This window comes from Daucus carota, chromosome 6, assembly GCF_001625215.2.
Source record: "Daucus carota subsp. sativus chromosome 6, DH1 v3.0, whole genome shotgun sequence".
Classification (NCBI taxonomy): Eukaryota; Viridiplantae; Streptophyta; class Magnoliopsida; order Apiales; family Apiaceae; genus Daucus; species Daucus carota.
In genome coordinates, this window is record NC_030386.2 from 16271022 (window position 1) to 16287485 (window position 16464).

At 35.0% G+C, this 16464-nt stretch overlaps 2 protein-coding genes across 2 annotated transcripts; one reads left to right on the plus strand and one right to left on the minus strand.

Moving 5' to 3' along the window:
• Nucleotides 1-1671: 1671 nt before the first annotated feature.
• LOC108227622 (uncharacterized) lies at nucleotides 1672-3238 on the plus strand. The gene is made up of 2 exons (XM_017402868.2): nucleotides 1672-2088; nucleotides 2276-3238. The coding sequence occupies exons 1-2, from the start codon at nucleotides 1878-1880 to the stop codon at nucleotides 3058-3060; spliced, it is 996 nt and encodes a 331-aa protein (XP_017258357.1). The 5' UTR covers nucleotides 1672-1877; the 3' UTR covers nucleotides 3061-3238.
• Nucleotides 3239-5402: 2164 nt separating this feature from the next.
• LOC108227621 (receptor-like protein kinase THESEUS 1) lies at nucleotides 5403-8798 on the minus strand. Its single transcript, XM_017402867.2, has one exon. The coding sequence runs from the start codon at nucleotides 8144-8146 to the stop codon at nucleotides 5609-5611; it is 2538 nt and encodes an 845-aa protein (XP_017258356.1). The 5' UTR covers nucleotides 8147-8798; the 3' UTR covers nucleotides 5403-5608.
• Between the last annotated feature and the right edge of the window lie 7666 nt (nucleotides 8799-16464).

Here is a 16464-nt window from a genome sequence, read left to right on the forward strand (position 1 = left end):
ACTGAAAGTGTTTTTAGTGCGTGAATATAATGTAAAAGAATGAGAGAGGGGAGTGAATCTAGGGAAGAAATGCAGAGTAACGAAGAAACGAAGTGCAACGGGGTGATCACGAACAAATCTTTCTCTGTATCTCTCAGAAACACAGCTCTAGTGCCGCAGAATCTGGACACCAATAATCAAACAGCGTCTCGGATCGGAAAAGCCTTTTGTATATGTGTGTGGACGGCAAATTCAAGATCATTGACGATTTGACGGTCGGCGGTTTTTTTTCTTGTCCAGAGAGAGAGTTTACGTGTAAGAAAAAAAATTGTACAATAGTTACTCCAATAGTTGATCTTAAATTGGACACTACGGAGGAAGAAGCTACCTTCGGCCTTGGTCATCAGTTGTGTCCGCGGGCGGGTGATTATCTCGGTTTTATAATATCTAAATTCATTATTTATCAAAATTAGAAATAACCTAATCTTGATGACCATATATGGGGTCGGACCCTGGTTAATTGAATTATGTAAAAAAAGAACATTAAAAGATAAAAGTGCACTTCAAAATTATTTTTTTCCCAGAATGAAAAAACACTTTCATTAATCAGAATAGAATACAGTCAAGATAAATATCTAAGTGCCGATACAATCAGGTTGGAAAACAAATAACACACTAAAAATAATTAGTTGTTTTCTTAATTTATAATATAAATAAACAAATTTTAAAATTATAAATATAGTATAGTACAATATAATTACAATCCATCCACAAAAATAAAGATTATTTTTTTAATTTTAATAATACAATAAAAGTTATATATATTTAATAATTTATTTGGTATAATATATACAAAATATTATTATATATACATATTATACAATGGAGTCGGGGAACGAGGTGGGGAGACACGAATCCCGACCTCGTCTCTGTCCCCGAATTTCTCATAATCCGAATTTTCTATAAAACTTCCTCCATCCTGCCCCGAAAAATTTCCCAAATCCCCAATCCGAATGTGGCGAGGATCGGAGCGGGGTCGATCCGGATGGGAGCGAATGCCCATCCCCAAGTACTAAAACCATGTCAGATGATCTCACGTATGAGTACGAGATTATCAACTTGTTTTTCGGAATATAATGATCATATATATGAGATTATTAACATCTTATCATCCGTAATCTTGATTTCAGAATATATAATGATCATATATTATGCGACATATAAATTTATTTATTCTAATAGTATAAATAAGAATATATTACACCAGGACTCATCAACTATCAAGGGCTCTCATTCCCTTTTTCAACTGTACAGGATTACAGATCATTTTTGTACTCGGTACTAGTTCCCTCATTCTTATTCCTTTGATTTTCACCAATAATCCGAGTCCCCCTTTCAGCAAATGAAGAATGGGTGTGCAAACAAAAGATCTGCAACTTGGGCTTATCATATAATTGTAAATTTAGTTAGGGTGCACCTGAATTTAAAGATCACATAATAGGGTGCAAATCGAACATCATTCTTGAAATACAAGCAAATGGAGCATGTGGAGTCCATGTAAGCCTGCAACAATTTAGCTATCATCTATACATGCATATCACTCCATAAATCATAACCAAAGTTCTTCACAAATAAGCTATCTCTAAAGCAATTATAACTCTGATTCTTCACGTACAGACTGATTGCTTTGTTAATGTGCTTGTGAAGGCCGGTGATCGTTGACCATGATTACAAACCTTGCAAAGTTGCCTTGTTCATGCTTCAAGTTCCAGCTAAGCTCCATTAATAATCTACAGAAACTTCAGAAGTGAACCCGCAAAATCTATAAATAGAGCAGAAATGTGCAGTGTGTAGTATCAGTTACAACTTACAACTTACAACACAGGCAAGGTGTGAAAATGTCGAGCCTGTTAGTCATTGTATTACTATGTGTTTCAGGGATAGTTCAAACCAGAGCATATACTAGCCTGTATTGTAGATATTCGTCTCGTTGTGGTGCCAAGACTGTGTACTGCCCGGAGGAATGCCCTGACAGCGAGTCCGCCAACAGCAAATCTAAAGTTTGCCGTATTGACTGTGATTCTCCCACATGCAAATCTGAGTGCAAACGTAAGAACCAGATATTCGAATATATTAGCACTATAATATAAATAACTTTCTGCTTTATGCTAATTCCAATACAGGTCTTTAGATAATAGTCATGGATCCAGAGAATGTATATCATATTTTACTATAAGTAGCAGTAATATTTCAAATTCTTAATCTGAATAACATGTTATATATATATTCTGTTCAGGTATCAAACCAGACTGTAACAGCCCTGGCTCAGCATGCTATGATCCTCGCTTCATTGGAGGGGATGGCATTGTATTCTATTTCCATGGAAAGAGTAATCAGCATTTCAGCTTAGTCTCTGACCAAAACATTCAAATCAATGCTCGATTCATTGGCCACAGGCCAACTGGTCGGACCAGGGACTTCACTTGGATTCAAGCCCTTGGACTCCTCTTCAACTCTCACACATTCTCTCTCGAGGCCATCAAATCTGCCACATGGGATAACGAAGTTGACCATTTAAGATTTACTTATGATGGAGAGGAAATTCTCATCCCAGTAGGACATCTCTCCACATGGACCTCCCCAGTAGAGAGCGTGAAAGTAGAGAGAACGGCAACTAAGAACAGTGTTTTAGTCACTATACCAGGAATTGTTGAGATTATGGCCAATGTCGTCCCAGTGACAAAGCAAGATGATAGGATTCACAGCTACAAAGTGCCTTCCAATGATTGTTTTGCTCATTTGGAAGTTCAGTTTAGGTTCTTTTCTTTGTCTTCTAAAGTAGAAGGTGTGCTAGGACGAACTTATCAGCCAGATTTTGAAAACCCTGCAAAGCCGGGAGTGGCCATGGCTGTGGTGGGCGGTGAAGACAAGTACAGAACCCCCTCACTTCTCTCACCAGAATGTGAATCATGTGTGTTCTCCCAAACTCAAGATGCAGAGAACAGCTCAGCACTGATGGAAGGCACTCTGGATTGTACCGGTAACCTGTCCAATGGAAACGGAATAGTTTGCAAGAAATAGAGTAGCTAGCTCTACTTCATGTGTTCCCATTGCCACTACTGTTGTTCATTTGTTTGTGTCCTGTATTATGCCCGGTATTATGTGTGTGTTGTCCAGATGTATCAGAGCACTAGCTCTCAGTTGTAGTTCTGTATATCAATTTCCAGAACAACAATGAATAAAAAAACATATTTGAATTCGAACGTACTGTATTATTATAAAGTTTTGATAATAAGCAGTTTCAGATGATAAGCTACCCTAACCTATACCGAAAGCGTAAAGATAATCATGAACAAATATAAACTTTAGACACACTGTAACTTTTGACAAAAATGCAAGAACTAGGTAAGATATCAGGCATAACCGATTGAAGTAGAACCTGACCCAAACCACTTGGCTCTGTCATTCTCAATCATATGGAGTACTAGAACATACCATCTTATCACTATGAAAATACACACAAAAAGATATCAGGTTTGATCAATGTTAATTAGAAGAGAACCTGGATTATAAAGGAACTTGATCACGATCTGTAGAGGATCTTTATTTTAGCCGACATGTTTTCCCCACATTAAAGAGAAGTGCAGGATCTGTAACCTCTTTTGGCATGCACTTCTCTTCTGCTTCAATCTCTTACATGACTTTCATATCCACACTTGCTTTTCGCTCTGTGATTGCTATTAGTTTAAAAATGCACTCTGTTGGGCAAAGATGACCTCCTCCATTAACTTGTTGCAAAATTAGATTCAGATATTCACTAATTTAAGTGGCGTTCCTTCTGACCAGCTAAGTTAGCTACATTCAAAACCACAGTGAATCAAGAATTTTGGCCATTAGCATAATTGAGCAAGCTATAACTTTAATAAAGTTAAGAAAGGACAAGTAAAGTGGATAGAAGACTAACCGGAACCAAACTTGAAGTGAAAGCCAGGACCCAGGCCACCATCTCCGTCAAGAACTTTAAATTACATATCTCATTTATCTTACAAATCAAAGATACAAGGTCTTCTAAGAATAAGCTCTCATTATATGGTTGAGTGCTAGTGATAGGACGACACCTTTGTTTGTCTGCAAGGTTATTACGGCGCCAAGTCGAGCCTCGGCGCCCGGATACCTTGGAATCGACTAGTCGACAAGTCGCCCGACTAGTCGTAAAAAGTCGACAAGTCATTCTTATACATATTTTTACTAGATTTAATATATAAAATATAGTTGAACGCACATTAGTTTATAGTTTGAATTAAAAGTAAAAGATAATAAGCAACAATGAGATGTATACTACGTAGCAGATTTTTAGTTCACATATAAATTGAAGCCAGAAAGTAGTGATAGGAAAGAAATAATAACGTGAAGTTGAAATGATAAAAAATTAGGGATATACTTATATGATGAAAATGATACAAAGATTACATAGTCTGAAGCCAAAAAGTAGTGACAGGAAGGAAATAACAATGTGAAGTTGAAATGATACAAAGATTAGGGAGACACTGATATGTTGAAAATAAGTCGCCAGACTAGATAAGTCATTGCTTGACTTTTTCTATAAAACGACTAGTCGTCGACTAGTCGACGACTAGTCGTCGACTTGATAACAATACCCCCGCGTGATTTCACAAATCCAGTCTCTTCTGTACAGGTGCACAAGACATTCGTATATGGAGGATCAGAGAAATGTCATTATGTAAGCAACTAAAACTTTTGAAGACACCACTAATCTATGATTCATCTTTAAAAGGGAGTATACTTTCATATACTAGTGTAATATATACAATTTGATTAAGCTATTTAGTCATGTATGGTAACCATGAAGTTCTGAAATGCTACATTCATTTGAAATTAATATAAGCAGCTCCATATTATATTCAGATCCATCACAGTTGACCTCTGGACTAGGCTCAGTAGTTTCTTCAGAAAATCTTAACAGCTACACCCTAAACTCTGATCTTAAGAAGTTCTATATATTTCCCTGGAGACTAGCATGCACCTTGTTAGAACAATATACATACTACAAAACAAAGTTTGAATGTGACTTCTTCAGGATTTAGTTGTACCACAATTATTAACTCCGAGATATATGATCATAAATTTTTAACTTGAATAATTAATAAATTAATTTATCAGAAATATAATGACAATACAATAGCATAAAAGCACCAGTCAGCGGCCTTAACTTAATTAACACAGATATGAGATCACCGGTTCACAAAAATATATTGCTAGGAGAAATTTATAGAGAGAACATAAAAAGACATGATAGTTTGGAGGGGATAAAATATCTCAACTCTGTATTCCATTTTCTTGACAAGTAATTACATGTTACATCCAGATCCCACAAAAATTAAACAGTGTAATAGATGGTAAGGTACATAACTGAAACTGATATTGATTAAATAATAAATCATGATGATAATCTTGCCTTAAGTTACTCACAATGACTATTGTACATACAGATTCATATTATTTTTTAAAAATAAGACTTGAGGTAGAAAAAAACTGATGACCTTCACATTCTGGGCATCCAGTCACTCTCATGCCATAGGAAATAGTCCAAGCAAATTATGGAAGCTACTTATCTTCCACGAGGATTTACGAGCTGAGAGAAAACAGCACTAGTGGCACCATCTTCTGCATCATCATCAGTACCTGAGTTACGCCCTTCAATCATACTTACACTGTTGTCAAATGGCTCTAGTGGAGTCATTGGAATGCCCGGGATGTGATTAGTGCTGTTATCTTCCGGTTCCATAAGGGCCGATGATGTCTCCTCAAGCTGAAGAGCATACTCTAAATTCCACAAAACATCCCCCATTGAAGGCCTGTCAACCCCATAATCAGCAAGACACTTCTCTGCAGTTTCCCCATACTTTTTCAAAGAAGCTGAATTTACGTTTCCAACCAAGTTTTTATCCATGATCTCATCCAGCATGCCTTTCTTTTGCCAAGCCATAGCCCATTCCGCAATATTTACTTGCTCTCTAGGAAGAACAGGATTTAGAGCCGGTCTTGTGCAAAGAACTTCCATGAGGACAACACCAAATGAATAAACATCAGATTTCTCTGTCAGCTGCTGTCTTCTGAAGTACTCTGGATCAAGGTATCCAAAACTACCCTTGACAGCTGTACTCACGTGAGTCTGATCAAGAGCCGGTCCGGCTTTTGAGAGGCCAAAATCAGCAACTTTTGCCACAAAGTTCTCATCCAAGAGTATGTTTGTTGTCTTCACATCTCGGTGAATTATACTCTGAGCTGCACCTGTGTGTAGATAGTGAAGACCTCTAGCAGCCCCAATACAAATTTCAAGGCGCTGCTTCCAAGAGAGGGGTGGAAGGTCAGATCCATAAAGATGGCTCCTAAGAGGCCCATTAGCCATGTATTCATAAACTAGAACCATTTCTGAGCGCTCATCACAATAGCCAATGAGAGAAACAAGGTGACGATGTCGTAGCTTGGACAACATTTCTATCTCTGTTCTGAATTCTGCAAGGCCTTGCTCAGATCTTGGGTTTCCTCTTTTGACAGCTACTTTAGTCCCATCTTCCAGTGTTCCCTGGTAAACCCTGCCAAAACCTCCAACACCTAATAATGAGCTCTCATCAAATTTGTTGGTTGCCTCCATGATTTCTTGGAATGTGAAAAATCGCCCAAGATTAGAAGATGCTAGTGAGATGCAGCTTGCTGTTCCACTCTTCTGAGATACAGTTGACCCCTTTGTTAAGGTCAAAGAGTTTCCATATAAGGGTAGAGGAAGCCATGAATTTCCCTGGTTAGGTGTCTTGGATTGGCGGGTGAGCAAGCAGCAATAACACAGACCTATAAGCAACAATGCAGCTGAGGCTCCTGCTGCACAGCCCACTATCAAGCCAATTTTCTTCTTTTTAGACGACTTCAGAAGGAGATTTGCAACTGCGTCATGCCCATCTAGGCTTTTGGCTTCATTGCTAATCTTCATGACTTCCAGACCATTGAGTATCGCAGCTGCCAATTCAGCACTAGGGTCTGGACCAACACTTACAGTTAAAGTATCAGAATTAGCCGAGGAATTAATTATGAAATCTTTATAGTAAGGCGTATTTAACTTGCCAAGTAGAGATGAAAGGTCCAAACTTGGAAGAGCAATATAAGAATTTATATAAACGGTGAACACAAGAGTGTTCAGTGACTTGCTATAGATATCGCAGAAATGAACCCGAACAAGATAGGAAAATTCTGGATCAACAGGAAGTACCCAAGTCATGTTGAAGTTTGAGTCAGCTACATTCGAATCTCCCATGGTTTCGGCAGTAGCATAAACCGAATTTGGTGCAATTTCAGGTGTAAGAGCATCTCGATATTCTATGATAGCAGGGCTAGCTGAAATATTCACAGCAGAACTGTTAACATGAAGGTATTTTTCATCATTTACCCAAGTTCGTCCAAGGGTATCATTCTGAGCAGTGATCAATGGACCTCCCATATTCAGACGATAAACCGTCTCAAAGGCAAGTTCGGAAAGGCCGCTAATAGGTGCAAATGAAGATAAGGCCTGTGCTTGATCAGGTAGCAACTCATTTGGTAAGGAGACAACTTCAATTGCATTAACAAATCCTATCGAGTTGTTTGAAGGTATGAAGGCAATAGACAAAGTATCCGCAGTCACGTTGATCAAAAACTCTCTCATGAGATAAGTACCATTATAGTCACTAAAACTAAAGTTATTCAAAAGCACAAAATCTTCAGTGACAACAGTAACTGAGGCAGATTTCAGGTCATGGCCCGTATTCGAAAGAGGGTACAGATACAGGCGAACCCAATGCCGACCCTCTTCCTTAATATCAAACTTGTAATATGTCGTGTTTGTGAAAACTCGAGCAGACTGAAGAACTGGCAAAGGAACACTGGAATTCGATGAAGCAACAAAAGAATTCCCCTGAGATTTTAATGTAACTGAAGATTCCGCGGAATCAGAAACATAAGTTTGACTGGAGAATGTAACATTTTTCGAAGATCCACAGGCAATTAGGTACCTATCTACAGGAGTATAAGCTGCAAATGACACCCCAACAAAAAACCCACATCCTAAAACCATAAAAACCCACTTCAACACTAGAATTCTATCCATATCCCTCATCCCCAATACCCAATTAAAGACCCAAATGTAGCAAGCTTATATAGAACTCAAAACCTGAATAAAAATTTCAACTTCACACTGCACCCAAGAAATCTATATCATTTAACCCTCCCAGATCTAACAAAAGCATTACCTACCCAAATGATTCTTGCACTATAATTGAAGCAATGTATATAAAGAATCAAAACAAGCTACAAAACTAATCAAGAATTACAAAGATAGAAGCTTTTTGAGTAGCCTTACCTCATTCAAGACTGTTGTAAACTTGTAATAAGCAATAGAATAAGGAAATGTAGAATTTGAAAAGAGAGAAGTTTATATGTATAATTGTAATCCACCATGAAAACCCATGAAGAGAGTAGCTTTTTAGTGCAGCCCAAACAGCTCTTTCCAGGCTGTTTGTTTAGGCTGTCATTTTACAGAGGTGATAAACTTGAGGGGGCCCACTAGAGAACTGGGAGACCAAAACCATATTTACAGACAGCTAGTTTACATGTATAAGATATTGTGGTTTGATTTGATACTGTTGAGTATCTTAAATATAAATATTGTTTATTACACTATGTATGTGTGACAGAAAACTCCATGAAAGTTGAGCTAGAACTGAGGTTTACATGTACAGATTATAAGTATTATTATACATACATGTTTATGTTTGTGTATGTCTTGCCCTTGCCAAGCCATGACAATGTAATAAAACCGGTGGGGCAATGATAGGTGGGGACCCATTTAACGCGGCTTTGGTTTCATGTACATGCTTAGAGCATCTCCAGCAGCATCTTAGCCCATTCCTTAAATATAATATAAAATATTGGATCCTAGTGACTTAAGATAATAATAGCTATTCTCACCTCCAACAATATTCCTTATATTCATTCCTTATATACTATTTTATTATTAAAAGTTACCATTATTGCAATAGGTGAAGAGAGAGAACATGTTTGTATTCAAAATTTATTATAAAATAAGAGTTAGGAGAGGAGGGAGGTTACCTAAAGATAAGGCATGGTTAGTGGATCTTAGTGATTTAGGGAATCACTAGGATACTGTTGGAGTGGATTATTTTTCCATATTCCTCATATTTTGGTTTAAGACTCAAAATAGATAAGCTGCTGGAGTTGCTCTTAGCAGATGAAGGAGACCTCAACCGGGACTCGTGCTCGGGGGCCGTGCGTCGCTTAAAGGTTAATAAGATATTCGGATTTTATTATCTTCAACATGTTCTTTGATTTTCAGGACCGTGATCTTATGTGAGATCAATGTTGCCGGCAGTGTCTGCCCTTAATTCGAGGAAAAATAGCATAATTTTATAGTGTATTCGAGGAACTCGTTATTAGGTAAATTGTAGTAAATGATATTACAGCATCTTCGATGGGTTAACAGTGGACAATTCGTAATCATGGTTATGGTAATTTTAAAAACCAGAGAACTTATCCCAGATTCGTGTTTTTAAAACTTATTTGCAGAAATATGTTGTCGTCAAATATTTTACATATATCCGTCTCTTGTCTTGTTATTTTTAATACTATGTTTCTTCTCGTTGCTTCGTGTGGTTACTTTCATTTCTGTGTCTTTTTTGTAAAATGACAAAAAAAAAAAAAAGTCATCGTCTCTCTCCTCGGTCCAGTCTCGCATCGAAACCATCGTGGACTCCAGTTTCTCTCTCCAATACAACCAAATCAGTAACTCAATCCAAAACTCGATCAATTAATTGAATCCAAAACTCTGATTTTACTCTATAAACTCTAAGTTTGTAAATTAGGGAACTAGCTTTTGAATTTATGTGTATACTAAGATTTTAGCACCGTTACTCAGTCAACAAACACTGGAACAAATCTCAAGCATAAAAAGCGCTGCCAGGGTGCTATGAGGATTTTAAAGAAAATGGGATTGTGAAGGTTGCTTTTGATTTCTGGTTTGTTTTTTAGGTTGCAATGTTGATATTAGAATTGACTTCGTAGGATTATTTTTCTGCCTTTTGCAATCAGTTGCAACTTATTATGCAAATAAAGGTAATTTTCAAAAATTTCTGATTGCATAAGTTTGCTAGCATTTGCAGATATGATTGCATATACACCCACCGTATTTTTGCAAATATTTTTAGGAATATAGTATTTTTGTAATTTTTTCTAAAAGGTTAAAGTAGTTTTGCAAAAATTCTTTTAAACTTGGTTATGTTTAAAAAAAGCCCTAAAAATTATAATATTAAATCATGTAAAAAGGATTTTTTATAAATATATCATTAAAATACTTGATAATGATGTGTCAAATTTTCTCTTTGAAAAATGAACAAATAGAATATATGAATATCTTTTTGACTTCACAATCTTATTTTGAAAATTTGAAAAGTAGTTTTTAGAAAAATAAAAATAATGATTGATACTATCTTTAAAATTATTCATAAAATAAATAATTTAAAAGATGAAAAAGACTTTACACATGAAATATAATTTTCAAAAAATAAGATAAAAAACTAGCATCAACACCAATAAATTATTAAAATCTACTATATGGCGGTGATGCATTAGAGAACAAAAACGGGCGTCTAAGTACAGAATCTTCACAGAAATCGTTGCGGCAATGACGTGCAAAAGAAAAGCACAAGGTCTCTCTCAATTTGCCTTAACCGCCGCACTGAAGCACATGGCCAACAATACAAAAGTCCTAATCTTGTTTCCATATCTTTCTTTTATTCGTTTTCGAGTCTTGTCCACATCTCTCTAACAAATTTCTAACAGGCAATCATGATAAATCAAGTTCCATTTAAACATCCAACTCGCATAATCCGTTATTTTTATACTCCCTAAGTTCCTTAAGGGTCAGTTTGGTTTAAATAGTGATATCGGGTTGGAATCAGGAATCGGGTTAAATTGGTATGAGGTTGAGGTATCATTTCTGATATCATGTGTTTGGTTGAGTGCTGGATTGTATATGTTTGATTTAAAATATTTTTACATTATTAATTTTAATAATTTTAAAATATTAAGTTAATTATTAATTTAATATATTTTTAGTTCAATGAATTATATTTGTATTAAATTTTACATTAAATTGTTAAAATTGAAATGGAAATAGTGTAAACAAAGTTCATTCCTCATACCCCTCCCCCCTTGGGTATGAGAAACCTATACCTTGGAGGTTTGAGGAATGAGTTTGAAATTGTTTTTTTTCCAACCAAACACGGGGTATAGGGTTGGAATGATCTAAACCGATTCCTCATTCCAGAATTGCTCGAAACAAACGACCCCTAATACATTTCTTGTTTTCCTTTATCGCATTTGTCAATATACATTTTTATCATTAATATATTTAATTTTGTATTAATATTAAATATAAAAAACTCACTGTATTAAAGTAATTATAAATACGAATCCAACAAGATCACTCACGACTATTTTTAATCTTATAAATTAAACGTAAATTGGTAATTTGTCTCCCGACATGTCAAACAGGAAAAGCTTAAAGAAACACAAAGAGTATCTTTTATAATTTCTTTAGAGGTATGTTCGGGAGGCGGTTGAGAATAACTGTGTTTTTTAGAAAAATTTGTAATATAGATAATTTTTTCTTCATATTTATATATTTTGAGTCATAATATAAATATAAAGTAGAATGTTTTGAACATTAATTTTATTCTTTTTATTTATATTTAATTTTAGATACTTTTTTTTTTGAGAATAATTTTAGATACTTATTTATAGTTGATAGTAATCACTTCAAACTAAGGACTTTTATGTACAAGCTGGCGGTACTGTAATATGAATAATGTTGTTCTTCCCGTCGTTATATATTTAATTCAAACACTAAAAATGTGATAAAAGTTTTTAATCACTTCAATTGTAGTATTCATTAGTCAAGAATTAAATGACTTAGAGTATTCGAATTAATAAGTGATATTACCCCATCTTCGTAGGTCTTTTACCCGGCCCTGTAATTGTACAATATATACAATTTATCACACAAATAATGTAGCACAAAAGAGACGGGTCCAGAGAGGCTTCTTATAGAAGGGATGGTATCATTCTTTCTCTGACGCACACACTCTTTCACTCACACATGTTCTCTCTGATCGTTTTCTTTATAAATGGATCCTCACTCTTGCACCGGAGGTGTTTGAAAGCCACCACCTACGATCGAGTATTGTTTTGCAGGATTTTTTTTTTTGTTTTTTCCACCACTTCCCGGCGTCAAGACAGTGTAGTCGAAGGTCAACGAAAGGATACAACTTTAGTCTTATCAATAAGTATTAGTTAATTTATCATATTATTATATTATGATCGTTTGTTGAATTATAATCAATTGCTAATCTATAATATATTTTATGAAGATTATTAGGTAACTCAAAAATAGTTCTCAAATCTGATTTCAAATATTGATCAATATTGAGATTATATAATGATTTAATTTATATAATTTATATAATAATAATAATAATGAGAACTCGTGTATGTATACAAATCATTCATTAAAATTAATTAGGTGTTTGTCAAGTCTTTAAATTGGGATATATACCTTATCGTGAGTACAACCTATACGTCAAGTAATTCGATTTCATTAATGGAAAAATGTAAATGTATTGTTGGAAATCTTTAAATTTGAACATTTCTAAACTGAACATCAATGAGAAAAGGAGGAGAGGTGGGATTCCATTCTTCACAATTTAAGTTGGAAATGCAAGTGAATAAATATAAAGTGAAATGATATGATAAATTTGGCCATCAACCACCTCTATTATAACGTTATATGCTGAATGTGGTATCATTTTGTATTGTACATGAATGTCCGAATCCTATTGACTTGACTCTCTAGAAGGAGCACCGCTATTCACGTTGTCTCCGTGATTACAGCCGTTCTGCTCATTTGATTTCGGTCACAAAACTTAGAATTTTTAATATATATATTTATTTATTGAAGGAGTTGGTATGACATATTCGTACTTCCCTGGCTTATATTTTTGAACTTTCTCATAATCCTAATTATTTCAGCGAGAACTTTGCTAATTGAATTATAAAGATTTTTAATGACGGTAGTGATTTTGGAGAGATCCGTAATCTTCATAGCTGTTTAGTGTGTATGTGTATGGTGCTTTAAAAACCCTCTTATGTTTCCTCTTCTCTATTTAGTATTTAATATTTATACTTGCAGGAGGATTATCTAGATTCAGAGAGGGCTAGTCTACTCTATTGGTGAATGAAGGGTACAAGTTGCTTTGTCAAAGCTTTCGGGTTATTTGGGAGAGACCTTCGGTCGTTTAAGTTATCGAAGGCTTGTCCACAAGGAGCCGTAGGCTTGAGAAAACATCGGTCGTAGGTGAAACTTGAAACTATTTTATATTTTAAATCTTAAAACATGAAAAATAAAAATACGTCGAAGGAAATAAAAAAGACATTGAGTGAGTACGAACTAACGTATTAATCATCTATGAATAAGGCATAATTATTTTTTCTTAAAGAACCTTTTACCAAAATTTACCCCAACATTAACAAAACTTCTACTACTGGGATAAAATTTAAACATCAAGCCCATATAAATAAATTAATGTTAATCCCGTAAGATGACAACCAGCCGTCTTAATGACCCTCACAAATTCATATCCATATCAATTTTATCAGAAATCGAACCCAAAATTCTGCGTATATATACAAAAAGTCTCAGCTACTGAGGGTGTCGAAAGTATGTAACATGTACAGAAGCAACGTGTTTGTTGTACTCTATCCAAAACAATAAAGAAAATTAATTGAGGCCAAGCTAAACAAAACTAGAAGATGGTACTTGGAAGCTTCATAGAGGGTGGCTTTCTGTGGTGTGGAATACCATCCGCAGAAAAAGGGTTCCAAAAAGGAGCACATGACCCCTTCTGTAATCAAGAAGAGCCCAGTCGCTCATATTTCATAATACATATACAAACATACAAACAGTCAAACACTATGTATTGCTTAGTATTCGGTTAGATCATTAGGTCGCCACGGTCTTTCTACGAACAACATCATGTCAACTCTCACCAACTAACCAAACTTCAAAGTATAAATACAGAAATAAATTACATGGCATCTAATATAAAATTATTAAATATGTTTCCGGTCTTCATTGGGAATTTTATGACATTGCTACGTAACTTCAACAAAAGAAAAGGTCATTAAAATTGTGTTAAGGTGCATTTTGCTGATTCGACAAATAATGAAATGTGTTTGTCTAATTATGTTCAAATAAGTATTCTGTGTCCATACATTAGTTTAGTATTTAAATTTCAGACATATATCTTATAATTGTGTTTTACTATATAAATAGTAATACATTCGAATTAGTATTGGAGTGAACTAAAAACATGAAATGATGGAGATGTGTTGAAATACAGAGAATCTAATTTTTTATTAATAAAAAATAATTGAAAACATGCATAGTAATTTTAAAATTGGTTAATGCTACGTACTCCAAAATTTGTTCCCAAATGACGTGGCAGACATATGACTATTTTTAATTAGGTGATTAATGTGCATACAGAGGGTCTTATTATTATTAGTGTGGTAAAAGTAAATCTTATATTACCATTTGAATTTGAGAATCATTTTTGAGGACCCCTGGCATTTTCCTTTAAAATTAGACACATGTTAGATTTTCAAGAGTGAATGGATGGGTTGCAATTTAATGAGGGAAAAACAAAACAAAACTATAAGGTTTTAAGGAAAAATATGAAAAATTATTAGTGGGCGCAAAATTTTTTTGACAAGATCTGGGTATAAAACATAAAAATAGAGAATAGATTATTCCTTCATTAAGCGGCTGGAGAGTGTTTGAGATTTAATTATGGGTCATATGAATGGAATGGTGAGAAAGATGTCATTTTTGAAACTTTAAATATATTATAATTCAAATTTCATTTCATTCTTTCAGTTTTCATGCATTTCAGTCAAGTACAAATGTACAATACTAGTGTTTTATGATATAACTAGGACAATTGGAGCACTCGTCCCTTCTATATAGTGAATACCTTAGATTTTGTTTAAGACAACATTTGAGAGCATCTTTAGACTTGTTCTTCATGGTTGTTCCTTGCTTTGCCCCCCTAACACTGGATGGTGTGACTAAAACAAGTAAACGAGTCACTGAAAGTCCAAAGAAAACAAGGCTGTACAGGCCTCTGCAGAACCTCATAAAGGGATTTCAATCCTGGCATGCTGCAAAAGAAAATGCATATAAACCATGATAATGTCTTTGAGCAAGTATTCTGCCTTTTTTCATAACTTTATTATGGACTTGCAAACCAGGCCTTTCCAAATTTAGATCTGTCTTACCTTAATTTAGAGGGCACATTATCATCATAAGCCCAAAAGGCCCATCAGGAGAATGTTGCAAGGATAAACCCTAAAATAAGGTGTTAATTAGGGAACGGAACCCATGAGACACTCAAGACACCAAATGTCATCATTAGGGCTGGCAATTTCGGGTTTCGGGTCGGGTTCGGGTCGGGTTGACAGTCGCGGGTCAAAAAATTTACCCAACCCGAACCCGACCCGAAATTTTAATGGGGTCAGAATACCCAACCCCAACCCGACCCCGACCCGCACTACCCGCGGGTAACCCGAACCCGACCCGAAAATTAATATTGATTAATAAAAATATTATTTAAATAATAAATAAATAATATTTTAATCCAAATAAATTAATATTTATTAAATTAAATAATTTTATATTAAATTTAACTAATAAATTTTATAAAAATAATATATATAATATAAATATATATAATATTTATATTATATATTAATTTTCGGGTAATTTCGGGTCAATTTCGGGTAACCCGAATTCAACCCGAAAATGATCCCTTTTTTCTGGGTTGATTTTGGGTCAACCCGAATTCGACCCGAACCCGAAAAATCCCAACCCGAATTCGTATTTTGCGGGTCGAATTCGTGTCGAGTTGTCGGGTCGGGTCCAATATTGCCACCCCTAGTCATCATGCCCTTTGCAACATTTGCTAAAGATGGTCAATGATGTTGAATAACAGTGAGTCAGTGATGGACTAAATTGGACCAACAATGCCTTGGGCAACATTTGTTGAACCTCTAAAATATTTTACTTCCATTATACTCCCTCCGTCCCAAAAAGAGTGAACTGGTTTGAACGGAGATTAAGAAAAATGTAGTAAGTTTAGTTGAAAAGTAGGTAAAGTGGTGGGACCTACCAATATTTAATAATAGATTTGAGATAGTGGAGGAAGATAGTGGGTGTAATAGTGTTTATATTATTATAGAATGAAGATAGTGGAAGAAAGTAGTGGGTGTAATAGTGAAAAGTAGTGTTCAAAAATAGTAAGTATG

Coding starts and splice junctions, on each gene's coding strand:
- LOC108227622 (XM_017402868.2), top strand. CDS start 1,878: ATGTCGAGCCTGTTAGTCATTGTATTACTATGTGTTTCAGGGATAGTT. Junction 2,089..2,275: donor ATGCAAATCTGAGTGCAAAC/GTAAGAACCAGA, acceptor TATTCTGTTCAG/GTATCAAACCAGACTGTAAC.
- LOC108227621 (XM_017402867.2), bottom strand. CDS start 8,146: ATGAGGGATATGGATAGAATTCTAGTGTTGAAGTGGGTTTTTATGGTT.